This window comes from Pristiophorus japonicus, chromosome 3 (genome assembly GCF_044704955.1).
Source record: "Pristiophorus japonicus isolate sPriJap1 chromosome 3, sPriJap1.hap1, whole genome shotgun sequence".
Taxonomy (NCBI): domain Eukaryota; kingdom Metazoa; phylum Chordata; class Chondrichthyes; family Pristiophoridae; genus Pristiophorus; species Pristiophorus japonicus.
The window spans coordinates 321,868,425-321,883,613 of record NC_091979.1 but is presented as its reverse complement, the minus strand read 5'-3'; the positions used below and the strand labels follow the sequence as shown (position 1 = coordinate 321,883,613).

Genomic DNA, 15,189 nt, shown 5'->3' with positions numbered 1-15,189 from the left:
GATTGAGATAGTCCGACAATGAACCACGAGACTGTGTGGTTTTTATTTTATCTACTGTCTAACAACAACCGACGCACACTATCGGTATGCGACGACGGTGGCAGCTATTAACACATTTGACATTGTCAGTATAGACCAAGAGGTCCAACGTCTGAGAACCCTTTTACTAAGGGGAACCGGTCTGACTTCTCAGTTGTCAGAAACAGGGGACGAGGTCACCAGACAAATGCTGCAAATCGATCATGCTACAATTTGCAAAGTTGGTCTGAGTGGTTCCATTTACACATTCCAGAGAAACCTTAGGGTGTGGCTTATCCTCCACGGGGACCAATCAGCAATAGGTCATGTGATAATGAAGAGTCAATCAGAGAAACGGCTGCAATTCAAATAAATGCATCCGTATAATTACCTGAAAACCCAAGATGGGTTTTAGAGGATGGCACCGAGATACCGGTGTAAGACTGCAGATGTGATTTGTAGTATATGAAGCAATTTGTAGTATATGAAGCAATTTGTAGTATATGAAGCAATTAGCATGCGAAAATGCATGATGAATTTGCACTGAGGAACGGGTCTCAGACATGCTCAGTTACTTGACAACAGCAAGACATGAAATGGTTAATGTGGCTCAGGAAGTGAGACAATTGTTAAGCATTGACACATACTCCTTCGGGAAACTATCTAATTAATGAAACAATCAGACAAGAGTTAAACACACTTGTACCTGCTAGAGGGATTGAAATTGAAGTTGAAGTGGAGAGTTACATGGGATTTGGATTGGGAAAATTAAAGGCTAGGGAGAAATAAATTTAGCAAGAATTATCCACAAGATGGATATGAGTAAAAGTGAGATCTGGAGAATCTATTAAGTCCATGACTTGTTGTTTAGATGTTAAACTTAAGCTTTCTTTACAATGCCTGTTTTCTTTGTCTGCATCATTGTCACTCAAAATATATGTTCCTAGTCGAAGTATCAGTGATTGTGAGACTGAATAATAACTTTAACTGTAATTGTGTTTTGTAGGTAACGGAGCGTGGGAAAAGCCAGTACGAATCCAGTATGAGGTGGTTTTAGTAGTGCCTCCTGTACCATGCTTTACGGGTCAAACAGGACCTGTTTCAAAACCCATGTTCAAGTGAAACCAACAGTAAATGAGATACTTAAGTATAAGCTGCACAATTATGTGGCACAATATTTCAGCACACGGTAGTTCTCCAACTTGTAATGATAGTGTATTTGATACACATGTAGCAAGACTTTGATGCATAAGCCAAAATCAGACCAACATTCAGAAAGGGCAAAGTTAGTGTCATGAAGCATATCAATATCAAAGGTAGTGAATTGATCTGGGTATACCGCTAATCTAGATTAAGAGGGCTAGCCAATATCATGATAAAATAAGGAGTCAGAAAGAATTCCTCCGCCTCAAGTAAGCAACGTAGAGAAGACCCCAGGCGGGGCAGAATTGGATCACTGGAACGGTGAATTAAGTTTGAGTAAGGGGTCAGAGGTTGCTCCTCGCCCATGGTGGAATGGTACGTTAACTATCGACCACGCCCCGGGAAGGGCGGCCTGGGTGGTGATAGTAGAAAGGGCCCTCACCACTACCAGAGGGTTCATTGAACAGAGCCGTCAAACAATCACGAGGGGAAGGGTACAGATGAATCTAGCTACAGGGGTGGCGAGAGTACTGGAGGACTCCACTCGTGACTGGGCCAGAACGGAAAGAATGCAGTATAACTGGGGAGGGTGGCAGCGGGAGTTGCATCTGTAGTGGCCCTGTTGGTCAGTCTCTGTATATGTTGCTACCAAAGACTCATGGTACCACAGGCGGTGCAAATGGTAATACTGGCTAATAAGTGGTACACTCCGGTATCTACCGTAAGCAAGAACCCGCCAGGGAAGGGGAAGTTGGGAAATGATGACTTTGCTATCTAAAGAGATGGCGGTTCCAGGAGCAGCCTAGGTCATTAGGATCTCGATCAAGCCGAAAGGGAACTTTAAAGTCAAACCAAATTAAAGGATCTGAAATCCAATGAACTCCAGACGGATCCCTGGAGTGACTGGTGGATAGAGCTGATCATGGAGGTGTCCCGCCTGGGTCGGGGGGGGGCCTGACCAGGGGTCCAAAAGGAGGGACTGAAGTGGGACAAGTGGGGCGCGTAATGCTTGAATTGTTAGTAAAGTGCATCTTTTAAATAAATGCTATAGATGGTAATGGTTCTTCACCGAGGCATGCTGGGATGCTTGGCCACAGGTACCTTTAGAGGCAGCTAGCTTATTTAGAAGCTTGGGAAAATTACTCATTGTTATGTTCAGAACAAGAAGATAAGGAAAATGAAGGCCAGACAGAGTTACCATGGGAACGGGAGGCCCCAAGGCTGGTAGGAGTTAAGATAACGGGAGACGCCTGCTGGACTTGACTAACTTCATTGATTAACTGGGTTGTGAAGCTCATGTGATAAGTGCAGAAACAGTGTATACTGATTTATGACTGTCGCAAAACAACCCAAATTACAGTAACTTGTGTATTATAAATGTATGCTGCAAACTCTGCATTGTTGAGAGAGGCACCTCAGGCAAATGAGGGTTGACTCCCTTGCATATGCTCGAATAAACTCGTTACTCGCTGGACTAAGTAGACTCGGGAGTGGTTATTCTACCACAACAAAACTTATTAGCGGAGATCAGTCATCACAATTAAAATTTTTAAAATTATGACAGTAATAAATTAAACTTGAGGAACCAAAGATAATTACTTATGTACTGACAGTGCGATGCCAGTGATTAGCTTCAGGGGACGTGAGCCTTAAAGGGGAGGTGGTGGCCATTTAAAAAGAAATGCCGAATTTCTCCTGTGCCCCATTGGCGCTTCGATCGCGGGGGTCCGTGCGGCGATGGATCAGCCCGGCACTCTGCTGGGCTGTTGGTACGGCACCCCCGCTCCCCGGGGATCCAGGGAGGCCCGTTTCCTCAGTGCAGTGCTTGCAGCTTGGGCCCTTCCCTTTACTTATGAGAAGAGACCCTCCTCTGGGGCAGGGCTATGCGACCTAGTGCGTAGCGCTGTGCCCCGCTCCCGACCCGTCTGCCTCACTGCCACCCCCAGAATGGAAGTGGAGAGCGTTATTTTGCGCTCCACTTCCCTCCGGGGGCAGTAACCCGAATTTTTCAAGCAGGGGGCGAGACTTCCGTGCCTGCCGCAAAATGTCCCTTCTCCCATTTGTGACTGTCCGCAAACTGGGCGCAACGGAATTTCACCCCCTTTGTTTCTAGATCAGTAGCGAGAACAGGAATCAAAGGCTGGTGTGTTTTGCAATGGTCTTGTTCAAACTGCTTGTGCTGTACTAAAAGTGGCATCTTTTGCTTCGTGTCATTATCTACATTTGAGATACACAAAGAAACAGTCAGCCACAGATACTCACTAAGCAAAGCCAGGACTTTGGTTGCTGAAGGAATCCACCATGTACACTTTGCCATGGGCGGCAGTTCATCAGGCTTTGCCAGAAACAGTCGTAGAGATATGAACTGCAGCAATCTCTCTACCAGCTGCTTAAATCTTGTCAGAGGCAATCTGATTAAAACACAAGTCAATCATGCAGTTAGGCAACATCGTGTGGCGGTTTCTATTTGAAAGGATTTAATGAAATGTTTTCAGAAATGGTCCTGTGAGTTTATCGAGTGAAACGATGAGCCACACAGGCAAGGAATGTCCCAAGTTGGATTCCTGATCTGTGCCCATCTCGACCAGAGCAGTGGGGTGCTATAAATTGCCTTGCAAGCCTGAGTTAGGGAGGGGAAAATTGGTTTCTTTCTTCTGCTCACTAACCAGCATGTCCTATTGGAAGTTTGTCCGTCTGAACATTAGTGAATACTAATTGGACACATGATAAAATAACCAGTCAGTAAACACAGTAATGGTCTACACGTAAATCCTAGCTACTTGAATGAAGTAAGTAGCCAAGATTTTCAGGAGAGGAGGGGCAGTAGAAAATCAGGGATTATCATGAAAAATAAAACCCCTTGACACCCCGAGGTGAATATATCTACAGCATATCATTCACAAAATAATTTCTGAGCTGGCCGTCCAGTTTCAAGTTAATGCAGACGTCCTAATCATAGTTACAGATTCATATCCTAGTGTTGTCTGCAGAGCTTTCAACGCAAATACTAGCTCAGGCACTTCATGAGAATGGCATATTCTCTCACAGGAGGAGAATCTCATATTTTCTATTAAGCAATTTTCAAAAAAGCACTTCTGGTCACCTGGGAATACAGCAACATCAACAGCAATCATAACCACAGGACAGGTTGTTGGGGGAGGAGAAGTAACAAAACCAGTTCAAAATTGCAAATCATAATCTCAACTGAGTTGTAGATTAGGAAAGTTAATTACACCATTATCAGCTATATGGTTGACTGGCAGGAAGGGAATGCATTCCTCCTGCAGCAGTCATGAGTTATGGACATGAGGGGGATAATTCCGACTTTGTGCGAGTATGAAATGAGTGATAGTGAATCGGCAACCCATTTTACATCTCTCCCAATTTTTATTGCAATTTAGGTCCAAATTACTCCCAAGGATTGGAGAAATGGAAGGAAACAGAGAAGGGAAATGCTTCAGCCATTGTCCACAAATTACTTGTATAAACTATTCATTGAGGTAAAATTAGTTCAGTAATCGAATAAATTTTAGTTCTTCAAAAATGCCCCCAGTGGAGTTGTCTTAAGGTTAGTTGCTGATAACATGTGCATCAGAGTGAAGTCCAACAACACCAATTTGACAAACTTTTCTCCTGCTGCGAAATTTTCTCCCAGTTGATTAGGTAACACCCATGTGTTATTGAAGGGATTAGAGCCAAGAAAGCTATTTATAGCTGTGACTCTCCTGTTAAACACCATACTATTGGACAAGACTCACTGAGATGCCAGAACAAATCACAATTACTCACTACATCTCATGGTTTGTGCCCCAGTTAATACTTACCATTTGAAATTTTTGTAACTGGGGTGATTATAAACCATAGTCAACTTCAAATATGTTAGACTCACTAAAGAAAGAAAATATTTTACTTTTTAAACCAGTGAACCAGAAAGTGATGATCTGCTTCCGACAAAGTGGCAGTCTGCCGTAACAAATGGGCGTAGATGACATATGTCGATGTACTCGTAAACTGAGGATTCTACAGGAAAGAACAAATAATACTTAATATTGATTAACTGATTTGAACATATGACAATGATTGTAATGAACAGGTTCAGTATGGAACTCTTCAGCAGCAGAATGTGGAACACCATCATAAACAGATTACATAGAATCTACAGTACAGAAACAGGCCATTCCGCCCAACTGGTCTACGCCAGCGTTTATGCTCTGCACGAGCCTTTTAAAGGTAGCATGCTTAATAAAAGATACAGGAGTAATATTCAAGAGGATTGTGAGTGGTTATTGCATTATTTCACTGTGAACTATAGCCCATTTATCTGATATCATAGATGTCATGTAAAAAAAAAATCATGTTACCACAGAAAACAGTTTCATACCTGCACAAGTAAAAAATAAGCTCGAAGGTCATCTTTTGTCCGTAGTCTAGAAAGACAACAACAGGAATTCAATATGAATCTGCAGAAAGGAGGATTAGGATGGTGACATCTCTGTACAAGTTGCAATTACGTGCAGATTCTTCACTAATAATGGTGGCACAATACAACTGGAGAATTATTATAAGTAACTAATGAAAACAATCACTATTATCCCATAGAAACAAACATTGGGCCGGAAATTGCGGTGGGAGATTACCCGTGGGCAAATGCCACCGACCTGGTACCTCTGTATCTTCGGAGATTTGCGCTCCTGGGCCTGAAGGCATATGCCTGCGTAAAGGCCCAATATCCCGGGGGCACGTGCGGTTCGCAAGCGTCCCTGGGATCACGTGAGCCAGCCCAACCAGTCACAAAGGAGCATTCCCATTATGTTTATGGAGATTCCATTTACGCACGGAATCCCCTTAAGCATAATTGGGAATCCCCGAAAAATACATTTCATAGCACTTAAATAAAAATAAATCAGCACATGTTCAAAATTAATTCAATTACAGTTTAATTAAACATTTAAAACAAAAATTTTAATTTTTGCAGAATAAATTAAAACATTTTTCAAAGGGCTAAAAATAACCTAAACTAATTTTAAAGAGTTTTGTGTGGTTAATTCATTCAAACAAAATTATTTGAATATTTATTTACACCCTTATGCTGGTAAAAGGCGGCCATACACCTGCTTTTCGTGGGCATTCGCTGGGCAGTAGTTGGGCAAATAGCCTCAGCCTGCGCCACAAATGATCATTTCCTGCAGATTCGTATGATCTGTCAAGCTGAAACTTGACAGATCGCAAGTTCTGCATGCGTGACTTGCGGGGCACCTACGGCCGCGTACACTATGCATACGCAGTCATGGGCCCTGGCAAATCTGGGCCAGTATTTTTTGTTGCCAGTTTTCCCCTCCTGCCCTCCCGAAGGCATCGATTTCTGCTGCAGTACAGTTCCATGGCCTTTTTCATGCTCTGATACATACATCACTCAAGTGGCCATTCTTCATGTGGGAGGCTGGACAAGAAGTGTTGTCAGGCTGTTTGGCCAATCCTATCCGCATACACATACTTACCAGCAAGTATCGGTGGATAGTGAATGGAAACAGGGAGCCTGGTTATTCTTCTCCTCCCTACACTAGGAGCACTGAGATGACTGTAACAGCCCCACTGAGACCAGTTAACTCCACTCAGATTAGTCATTGAACCTGGGGCTTTTTAAAGAGATAAACTTTTCCAGTTCCTCCAGAAACAAGCAATCCTTCTGAAGGTAGCAGTGCTCCCCCAGCAACAATATAAGCACTGAGCCATCTCCTCTGCCCCAGCTGACAGGGACTGAATTGCCTATAAGCATGGGCATGCCAGAGATTCAGTTTCATTTGTAGCCACGTACATACCTCCCCCAGTCACGGATACAAAGTCATAAAGTGTGTCTTTATAAACCAATTATTTTCTCTTCTGTTGCTGTAGAATCCATCCAGTCTAAATTGAGACTCTTACTGTACAAAAGGGAAGACCTTTCCTCCCCATATAGTACAGGGAGATATCTTTCATATCATTCAGGATATTAATTTTGGAATGGTACTAATTGTATTTCATTCACTGGAGTTAATTTTGGTCACAGAAACAATATCAATCATCAGTTTTTAAACCTTATCAATGGAAAAATACAATACAGGTGGACATAGTCTCTTCCTTCCCCGATCAGAGTCTGTCCCGTTTACAGTTCTGGTGGCAGCTTGGAGTTTGGCAACACCACTTTAAGGCAATCTGATGCTGCCAGGATCTCTGCCAACAAACATGCACACTGCCACTAGGGACAATGGCACTTTTTATGGATGTGGTTAGTAAAACTCCCTAAAAGTCCCCTTTCACAGCAACATTCTCCCTTTACAATCTCAGATGGATTAGTATCGCATTCAATTTTATCAGGTATTCTTCATTGGCAAAAGGCACAAATATGCAAGAAATCATCAGATACATTGAGCAAGGTTTTATGAAAAAAATCTTTAAAAACATGCGTTTCTTTTCAAACTATTGGGTGCATTTTAAGACATGGTTTAACACAAAAAGTACAATGAACATACACTGTAAAAGTAGGCGTGACAAAGACAGAAAGCAGTCCAGCTGCTGAGGAAATTCTATGGAATGTGTTCTGTAAATGTAACTACACTACATTGGGGCAGTCTGTAAATCCCACTCAGTTAATCTTCAAGATTTATCACCAACTAAATTCCACCCAGTAAATGTAATTTTAAACAGTTGTCAACTGTCTAGGTTTCTGACCTTATTAGGGCGAGGAGTTCCACTGTGAGCGAATCACACACTTCCTTCAAATGTACGCCTGGGAACAGGACTTTGAGATTAGAAAGGAAGTTGGTTATTGGTAACAATAATACCTCACTGATCAAAATTCCTTTAATGAGGCATCCTCAAGACCAGTTCGACTGATATTTTTCTTTCTATGTGCAATCCTTTAATGCAGCGGTGACCAATAGGCATCTGTGAGCCATCGGGCTCTTTTGTGATTCATAGAAACATAGAAACATAGAAAATAGGTGCAGGAGTAGGCCATTTGGCCCTTCGAGCCCGCACCGCCATTCAATGAGTTCATGGCTAAACATGCAACTTCAGTACCCCATTCCTGCTTTCTCGCCATACCCCTTGATCCCCCTAGTAGTAAGGACTACATCTAACTCCTTTTTGAATATATTTAGTGAATTGGCCTCAACAACTTTCTGTGGTAGAGAATTCCACAGGTTCACCACTCTCTGGGTGAAGAAGTTTCTCCTCATCTCAGTCCTAAATGGCTTACTCCAGACTGTGATCCCTGGTTCTGGACTTCCCCAACGTTGGGAACATTCTTCCTGCATCTAACCTGTCTAAACCCATCAGAATTTTAAACGTTTCTATGAGATCCCCTCTCATTCTTCTGAACTCGAGTGAATACAAGCCCAGTTGATCCAGTCTTTCCTGATAGGTCAGTCCCGCCATCCCGGGAATCAGTCTGGTGAACCTTCACTGCACTCCCTCAATAGCAAGAATGTCCTTCCTCAAGTTAGGAGACCAAAACTGTACACAATACTCCAGGTGTGGCCTCACCAAGGCCCTGTACAACTGTAGTAACACCTCCCTGCCCCTGTACTCAAATCCCCTCGCTATGAAGGCCAACATGCCATTTGCTTTCTTAACCGCCTGCTGTACCTGCATGCCAACCTTCAATGACTGATGTACCATGACACCCAGGTCTCGTTGCACCTCCCCTTTTCCTAATCTGTCACCACTCAGATAATATCTTTCTCTCTGTTTTTACCACCAAAGTGGATAACCTCACATTTATCCACATTATCCTTCATCTGCCATGCATTTGTCCACTCACCTAACCTATCCAAGTCACGCTGCAGCCTCACAGCATCCTCCTCGCAGCTCACACTGCCACCCAACTTAGTGTCATCCGCAAATTTGGAGATACTACATTTAATCCCCTCGTCTAAATCATTAATGTACAATGTAAACAGCTGGGGCCCCAGCACAGAACCTTGCGGTACCCCACTAGTCACTGCCTGCCATTCTGAAAAGTACCCATTTACTCTTTAGTTCCTGTCTGCCAACCAGTTCTCAATCCACACCAGCACACTACCCCCAATCCCATGTGCTTTAACTTTGCACATTAATCTCTTGTGTGAGACCTTGTCGAAAGCCTTCTGAAAGTCCAAATACACCACATCAACTGGTTCCCCCTTGTCCACTCTACTGGAAACATCCTCAAAAAATTCTAGAAGATTTGTCAAGCATGATTTCACAAATCCATGCTGACTTGGACCTATCATGTCACCTCTTTCCAAATGCGCTGCTATGACATCCTTAATAATTGATTCTATCATTTTACCCACAGCCGATGTCAAGCTGACCGGTCTATAATTCCCTGTTTTCTCTCTCCCTCCTTTTTTAAAAAGTGGGGTTACATTGGCTACCTATTCAAGTGCAACTCTTTGCCCGTGCCTTTGTGGGCCTCAAATACACACTGAGTTTTTAATAAACTGGCTGCAGAGCATATGAGGAGCAGGATTCCAGCTGGTAGGGGCATAAACCCTTAATGTGCTACCGACCACAGCAACGATAAAGAAGCCATATGTTCAACTGGAATGGAGGTACCACTTAGGTTGAGATAAAGATAGTGAAAGAGAGAATGAAAATGAGAGGGGAGAGTAACTGAAAGAATGAGAAAAACTGTTATGTATGTAACTATGTAATACTTGCCACCAGAGGGCGTGACTGTTGGAGTCCTAATGGTCACCTGCACACACCTGCAGGGCCAGTATAAAAGTTTGGCTGCCATGTTGTTCAGGCACTCTGGAGTTGTAATAAAGAAGACTAAGGTCACACTAAGTTTAGCTCACAGTAGTCAGCTCGTGGAGTTTTTCTATACATAACTATTGGCGACAAGTAACAGAATACGAACCTTCATGCAACCATGGTTGCCGTTGGAATATTAGAGAGATTCGTAGAGGGTGATGATTGGGAAGCCTTCAGCGAGCGTCTCGACCAGTACTTCGTGACCAACGAGCTGGAAGGAGACACTAACACGGCCAAGCACAAGGCGGTTCTCCTCACCCTCTGTGAGCCTAAAATATACGGCCTCATCAAGAATCTGCTCGCACCGACAAAACCAATGGAGAAGGAATATACAGAGTTGTGAATGCTGGTTCGGGACCTCCTCAAGCCGAAGGAGAGTATCCTCATGGTCAGATATTGTTTTTACACGCACCATCGCTCCGGGGGCCAGGACGTGGTGGATTATGTCGCCGAGCTGAGACGCCTCGCGGGACCTTGCGAGTTTGGAGCTGCGTTGGGGCAAATGCTGCGGGACTTTTTCGTGTTTGGCATCGGCCAAGAGGTCATTCTTCGAAAGCTGCTGGCTGCCGAAACCCGAGATCTGAGCAGGGCCATCGCGATCACCCAGGCAAGCATGGCCACGGATGATAACACCCAAACCGACATCTTCTCAACATCGAAGCTCACCGGCCAGTACTGTGCATAAAATGACGTCACTAGCAGGCCGAACTGCATATGGCAGGGCCTATACGTCTGCGGCTGCAGGACCTGTGGTGACTCAGAGTCCGCCATCGGGGGTGAATGTGAATCCATTAGCACCGTGTTGGCGCTGCGGGGGTAGTCATTGGGCCCATCAATGTCGATTCAAGCACCACGTGTGCAAAGGCTGTGCAACAATGGGACACCTCCAGTGAATGTACAAACGTGCTGCGACACACCACGTGGCAGAGGATGATCGATCCGGCGCGGATCACGCAGCACAGGCAACTCAACCCGAGGAAGAAGTGTATGGGGTACATACCTTCAGCCTCTTCTATAAGGCTGAAAGTCAAATTAAATGGAGTTCCAGTATCCATGGAATTGGACACGGGTGCGAGTCAGTCAATAATGAGCCAGAAGGCTTTCGAGAAACTGTTGGGCAATAAGGCAAAAGGCCCAAACTGAGCCCGATTAATGCAAAGCTGCGTACCTACTCCAAAGAGCTCATAGCAGTCATTGGAAGTGTGGCAGTGAAGGTATCGTATGATGGAGCTGTGCATGACCTATCATTGTGGATTGTTCCAGGCAATGGCCCAATGCTGTTCGGCAGAAGCTGGCTAGAAAAGATTAGATGGAATTGGAACGAAATCAAAGCACTATCTTCAGTGGATGACGCCTCATGTGCTCAAGTGCTGAGCAAGTTTCCCTCGCTATTCAAACCAGGCATCGGCAACTTCACAGGCGCCAAGGTACAGATCCATCTAGGCCCCGATGCACGGCCCGTCCATCACAAGGCTCGGGCGGTTCCGTACATGATGAGGGAGAAAGTCGAGATCGAACTGGACGGACTCCAACGCGAAGGAATCATATCGCCAGTCGAGTTCAACGAGTGGGCCAGTCCAATTGTTGCGGTGTTGAAAAGCGATGGCACGGTCAGAGTCTGCGGAGACTGCAGGGTAACGATTAACCGAGTCTCACTACAGGACCAGTACCCACTGCCCAAGGCGGATGACCTGTTCGCAACGTTAGCGGGGGGGGAAGTCGTCACCAAGTTGGACCTAACCTCCACCTACATGACACAGGAGCTGGCTGAATCTTTGAAAAGACTGACGTGCATCAACACGCACAAAGGACTGTTTATATACCACAGGTGCCCTTTCGGGATTCGCTCGGCTGCAGCCATTTTCCAGAGAAACATGGGGAGTTTGCTGAAATCAGTTCCGCGCACCGTTGTGTTTCAAGACGACATCCTGATCACCGGTCGTGACACCATCGAACATCTACACAACCTGGAAGGGGTTCTAAGTCGCCTAGACAGAGTGGGACTCAGGCTGAAATCCTCCAAGTGTGTTTTCCTGGCGCCAGAAGTCGAATTATTGGGGAGAAAGATTGCAGCAGATGGCATCAGGCCCACGGATTCAAAGACAGAGGCCATCAAGAATGCACCCAGACCACGGAATGTGACGGAGCTGCATTCGTTCCTGGGACTCCTCAACTATTTCGTTAACTTTCTACCCGGGTTGAGTACGTTGTTAGAGCCTTTACACATGTTGCTACACAAGGGTGACGACTGGGTTTGGGGCAAATCTCAAGACACATCGTACGGGGTCGGCTGTGTGTTACAGCAAGCCAATGTATCGGGCAATCTCCAACCGGTTGCATACACGTCTAGAAGTCTGTCTAAGGCCGAGAGAGCCTACAGTATGGTCGAGAAAGAGGCGTTAACATGTGTATAGGGGTTAAGAAAATGCACCAATACCTATTTGGACTTCGGTTTGAGCTTGAAACTGACCACAAAGCCGCTCATTTCGCTGTTTTCAGAGAGCAAAGATATAAACACCAATGCTTTGTCCCCCATCCAAAGATGGGCACTAACATTATCCACTTATGACTATGTTATCAGTCACAGACCAGGCACTGAAAATTGTGTCCGATGCTCTCAGCCGGCTACCACTGCCCATTACCAGGGTGGAAATGGCGCAGCCCGCAGACTTGCTGCTGGTCATGGATGCTTTTGAGAGCGAGGGGTCACCCATCATGGCTCGCCAGATCAGGACCTTGACCAGCCAGGATCCTTTGCTATCATTAGTAAAGAGTTGTGTCCTAAATGGGAACTTGGGTTGGCCGTTCCCAGAGAAATGCAAGATGAAATTAAACCGTTTCACTGCCGCAAAGATGAAATGTCCATCCAGTCGGATTGTCTCTTAAGGGGTAATTGCGTGGTTTTGCCAAAAAAAGGCAGGGAAATGTTTATACGCGACCTACACAGTAACCATCCAGACATTGTCATGATGAAGGCAATTGCCAGGTCGTCTGTTTGGTGGCCTGGCATTGACTCGGACTTGGAGTCATGCGTGCATCATTGCAACACTTGCTCGCAACTGAGCAATGCACCAAGAGAGGGTCCACTGAGTCTGTGGTCATGGCCCTCCAAACCGTGGTCCAGGATCCACGTAGATTTTGCCGGCCTCTTTCTAGGAAAGATGTTTTTAATAGTCGTGGACGCTTACTCCAAATGGATTGAATGAGTAATCATGTCATCCAGCATGTCCACAGCCACCATTGAAAGCCTCCGAGCCATGATTGCCACCCATGGCTTGCCCGACGTCCTTGTCAGTGACAATGGACCATGTTTCACCAGCTCGGAATCCAACGAGTTTATGACCCGCAATGGCATCAAGCATGTCAGGTCTGCTCCGTTTAAGCCCGCGGCTAACAGTCAAGTGGAGCAGCAGTCCAAACAATCAAGCAGAGCATGAAACGTGTGACGGACGGCTCCCTGCAGACCCGCTTGTCTCGCATTCTGCTCAGTTACCGGACGCGACCCCACTCGCTCACCGGGGTTCCCCCGGCAGAATTGTTAATGAAGGGAGCCCTCAAAATCAGGCTCTCCCGAGTCCACCCGGATCTTAATGATCACGTGGAAACCCGGCGACACCGGCAGAACATGTACCACGATCACACGGCTGTTTCACGTGACATTGATGTTACCGACCCTGTGTTTGTCCTGAATTACGGTCATGGTCCCAAGTGGGTTGCTGGCAATGTTTTGGCTAAGGAAGGGAATAGGGTGTTTATAATCAAACTGTTAAATGGCCAAACATGCAGAAAGCATTTAGATCAGACCAAATTGCGATTTACTAACAACCAGGAACGATTTGAAGAGGACATCACCATCGACGATCCACCAACACACACCCAACCAGCAATCGACCTCGCTGTCAATCGCGAGGATGAACCCACCGGTCCTGACAGTCCGGTCAGACCAGCCGCAGTGCAGTGCAGCAATGGTCCGACCAACTCACACACGCCAGGGTTTGAACTTAGACAATCAACCAGGGAGCGAAGGGCTCTGGATCGCCTCAACTTGTAAATAACTTGTACCGAAGACTTTGGGGGGAGTGATGTTATGTATGTAACTATGTAATATTTGCCACCAGAGGGCGCGACTGTTGGAGACCTAATGGTCACCTGCACACACGTACAGGACCGGTATAAAAGGTTGGCTGTCATGTTGTTTAGGCACTCTGGAGTTGTAATAAAGACTAAGGTCACACTAAGTTTAGCTCACAGTACTCAGCCTCATGGAGTTCTTCTATCCACAACAAAAAGGGAATGAGAAACAACGGATTGAGAGGCAGAAAAGAAGTAATGGGTAAATATAACAGACAGATGAGAGGAGAACGAGAAAGAGGTCGGGATAATTGAGAAAAGAAGAGTGAGTGGGAAGAGAGGCGCATGAAACAACATCGTCCAGATTTTAATGAAATTGTTGGAAGTAAAACATGTCAAAACTCATACTGTTGCCAAAGATTTCAAAATGTTTTAGATGCTATGCTTGTAGTTACAGTGAAAGTATCAGTGAGCCAGAAATACAGAACATGTGGTTCTTTATGGTATACAATTTTTTTTCTAAGTCTTAAGCTTTGAGTTACAGGTGACCAACTTTTCATCATTAAGACAGATAAATTATAATTCTGTGCTGTGGTGGAGGACATAATTCACTGAGACTAGGCTACAATTCTCTGAAGCATAGGAGTTATCACCAGAATTGGGAATTCTTCCAAAGGCATTTTGACTCTTAGCACTGTCTGATCCTCTGGCACTGTCTGATCCTCTGGCACTGTCTGATCCTCTGGCACTGTCTGATCCTCTGGCACTGCCGAGTCTTGGTTATTGGGTGCAATGTGCTTAGATTAGTCCTGGTCATATGACTAAAATCTTTTTGGTGCAACTTCTTCTAAGTAAGTACTCTCTATAAATTTCTATGCACCTCTCCCCTAATTGACGATTGGGGAGGGGCCTTTCTCCCTCTGCTCAGTTGTCTTATTATAATTGTAATAATTAAGGGGAGAAAGGGGCCTCTCAGAGAGAGAGAGGGGAGAGACAGAGAGAGAGAGAGAGAGAGAGAGAGGGGGTGGAAAAGAGGGAAGCTGTGAGAGCAGGTCTCCCCTCAGAGCGTTGGGTGGGTGTTCGCAGGGGTGCACTCCCCGGATGGTAAACATTCGACAAAGTCTTAAATGATGGTCTTGTAAATACTTGCTATACCTTCCACCAGCATGGACAGGTGCA

General features: G+C 45.2%; 1 protein-coding gene across 1 annotated transcript in view; it reads right to left on the bottom strand.

The window, feature by feature from the left end:
* hectd2 (HECT domain containing 2) overlaps positions 1–15,189 on the bottom strand; it is a 113,812-nt gene that overhangs the window by 62,154 nt on the left and 36,469 nt on the right. The window contains exons 6-8 of the mRNA XM_070875103.1: positions 5,543–5,588; positions 5,072–5,181; positions 3,424–3,572 (exon numbers count right to left, since the gene is read on the bottom strand). Coding sequence (XP_070731204.1) covers positions 3,424–3,572; positions 5,072–5,181; positions 5,543–5,588 — 305 coding nt within the window. The remainder of the gene's footprint in view (positions 1–3,423; positions 3,573–5,071; positions 5,182–5,542; positions 5,589–15,189) is intronic.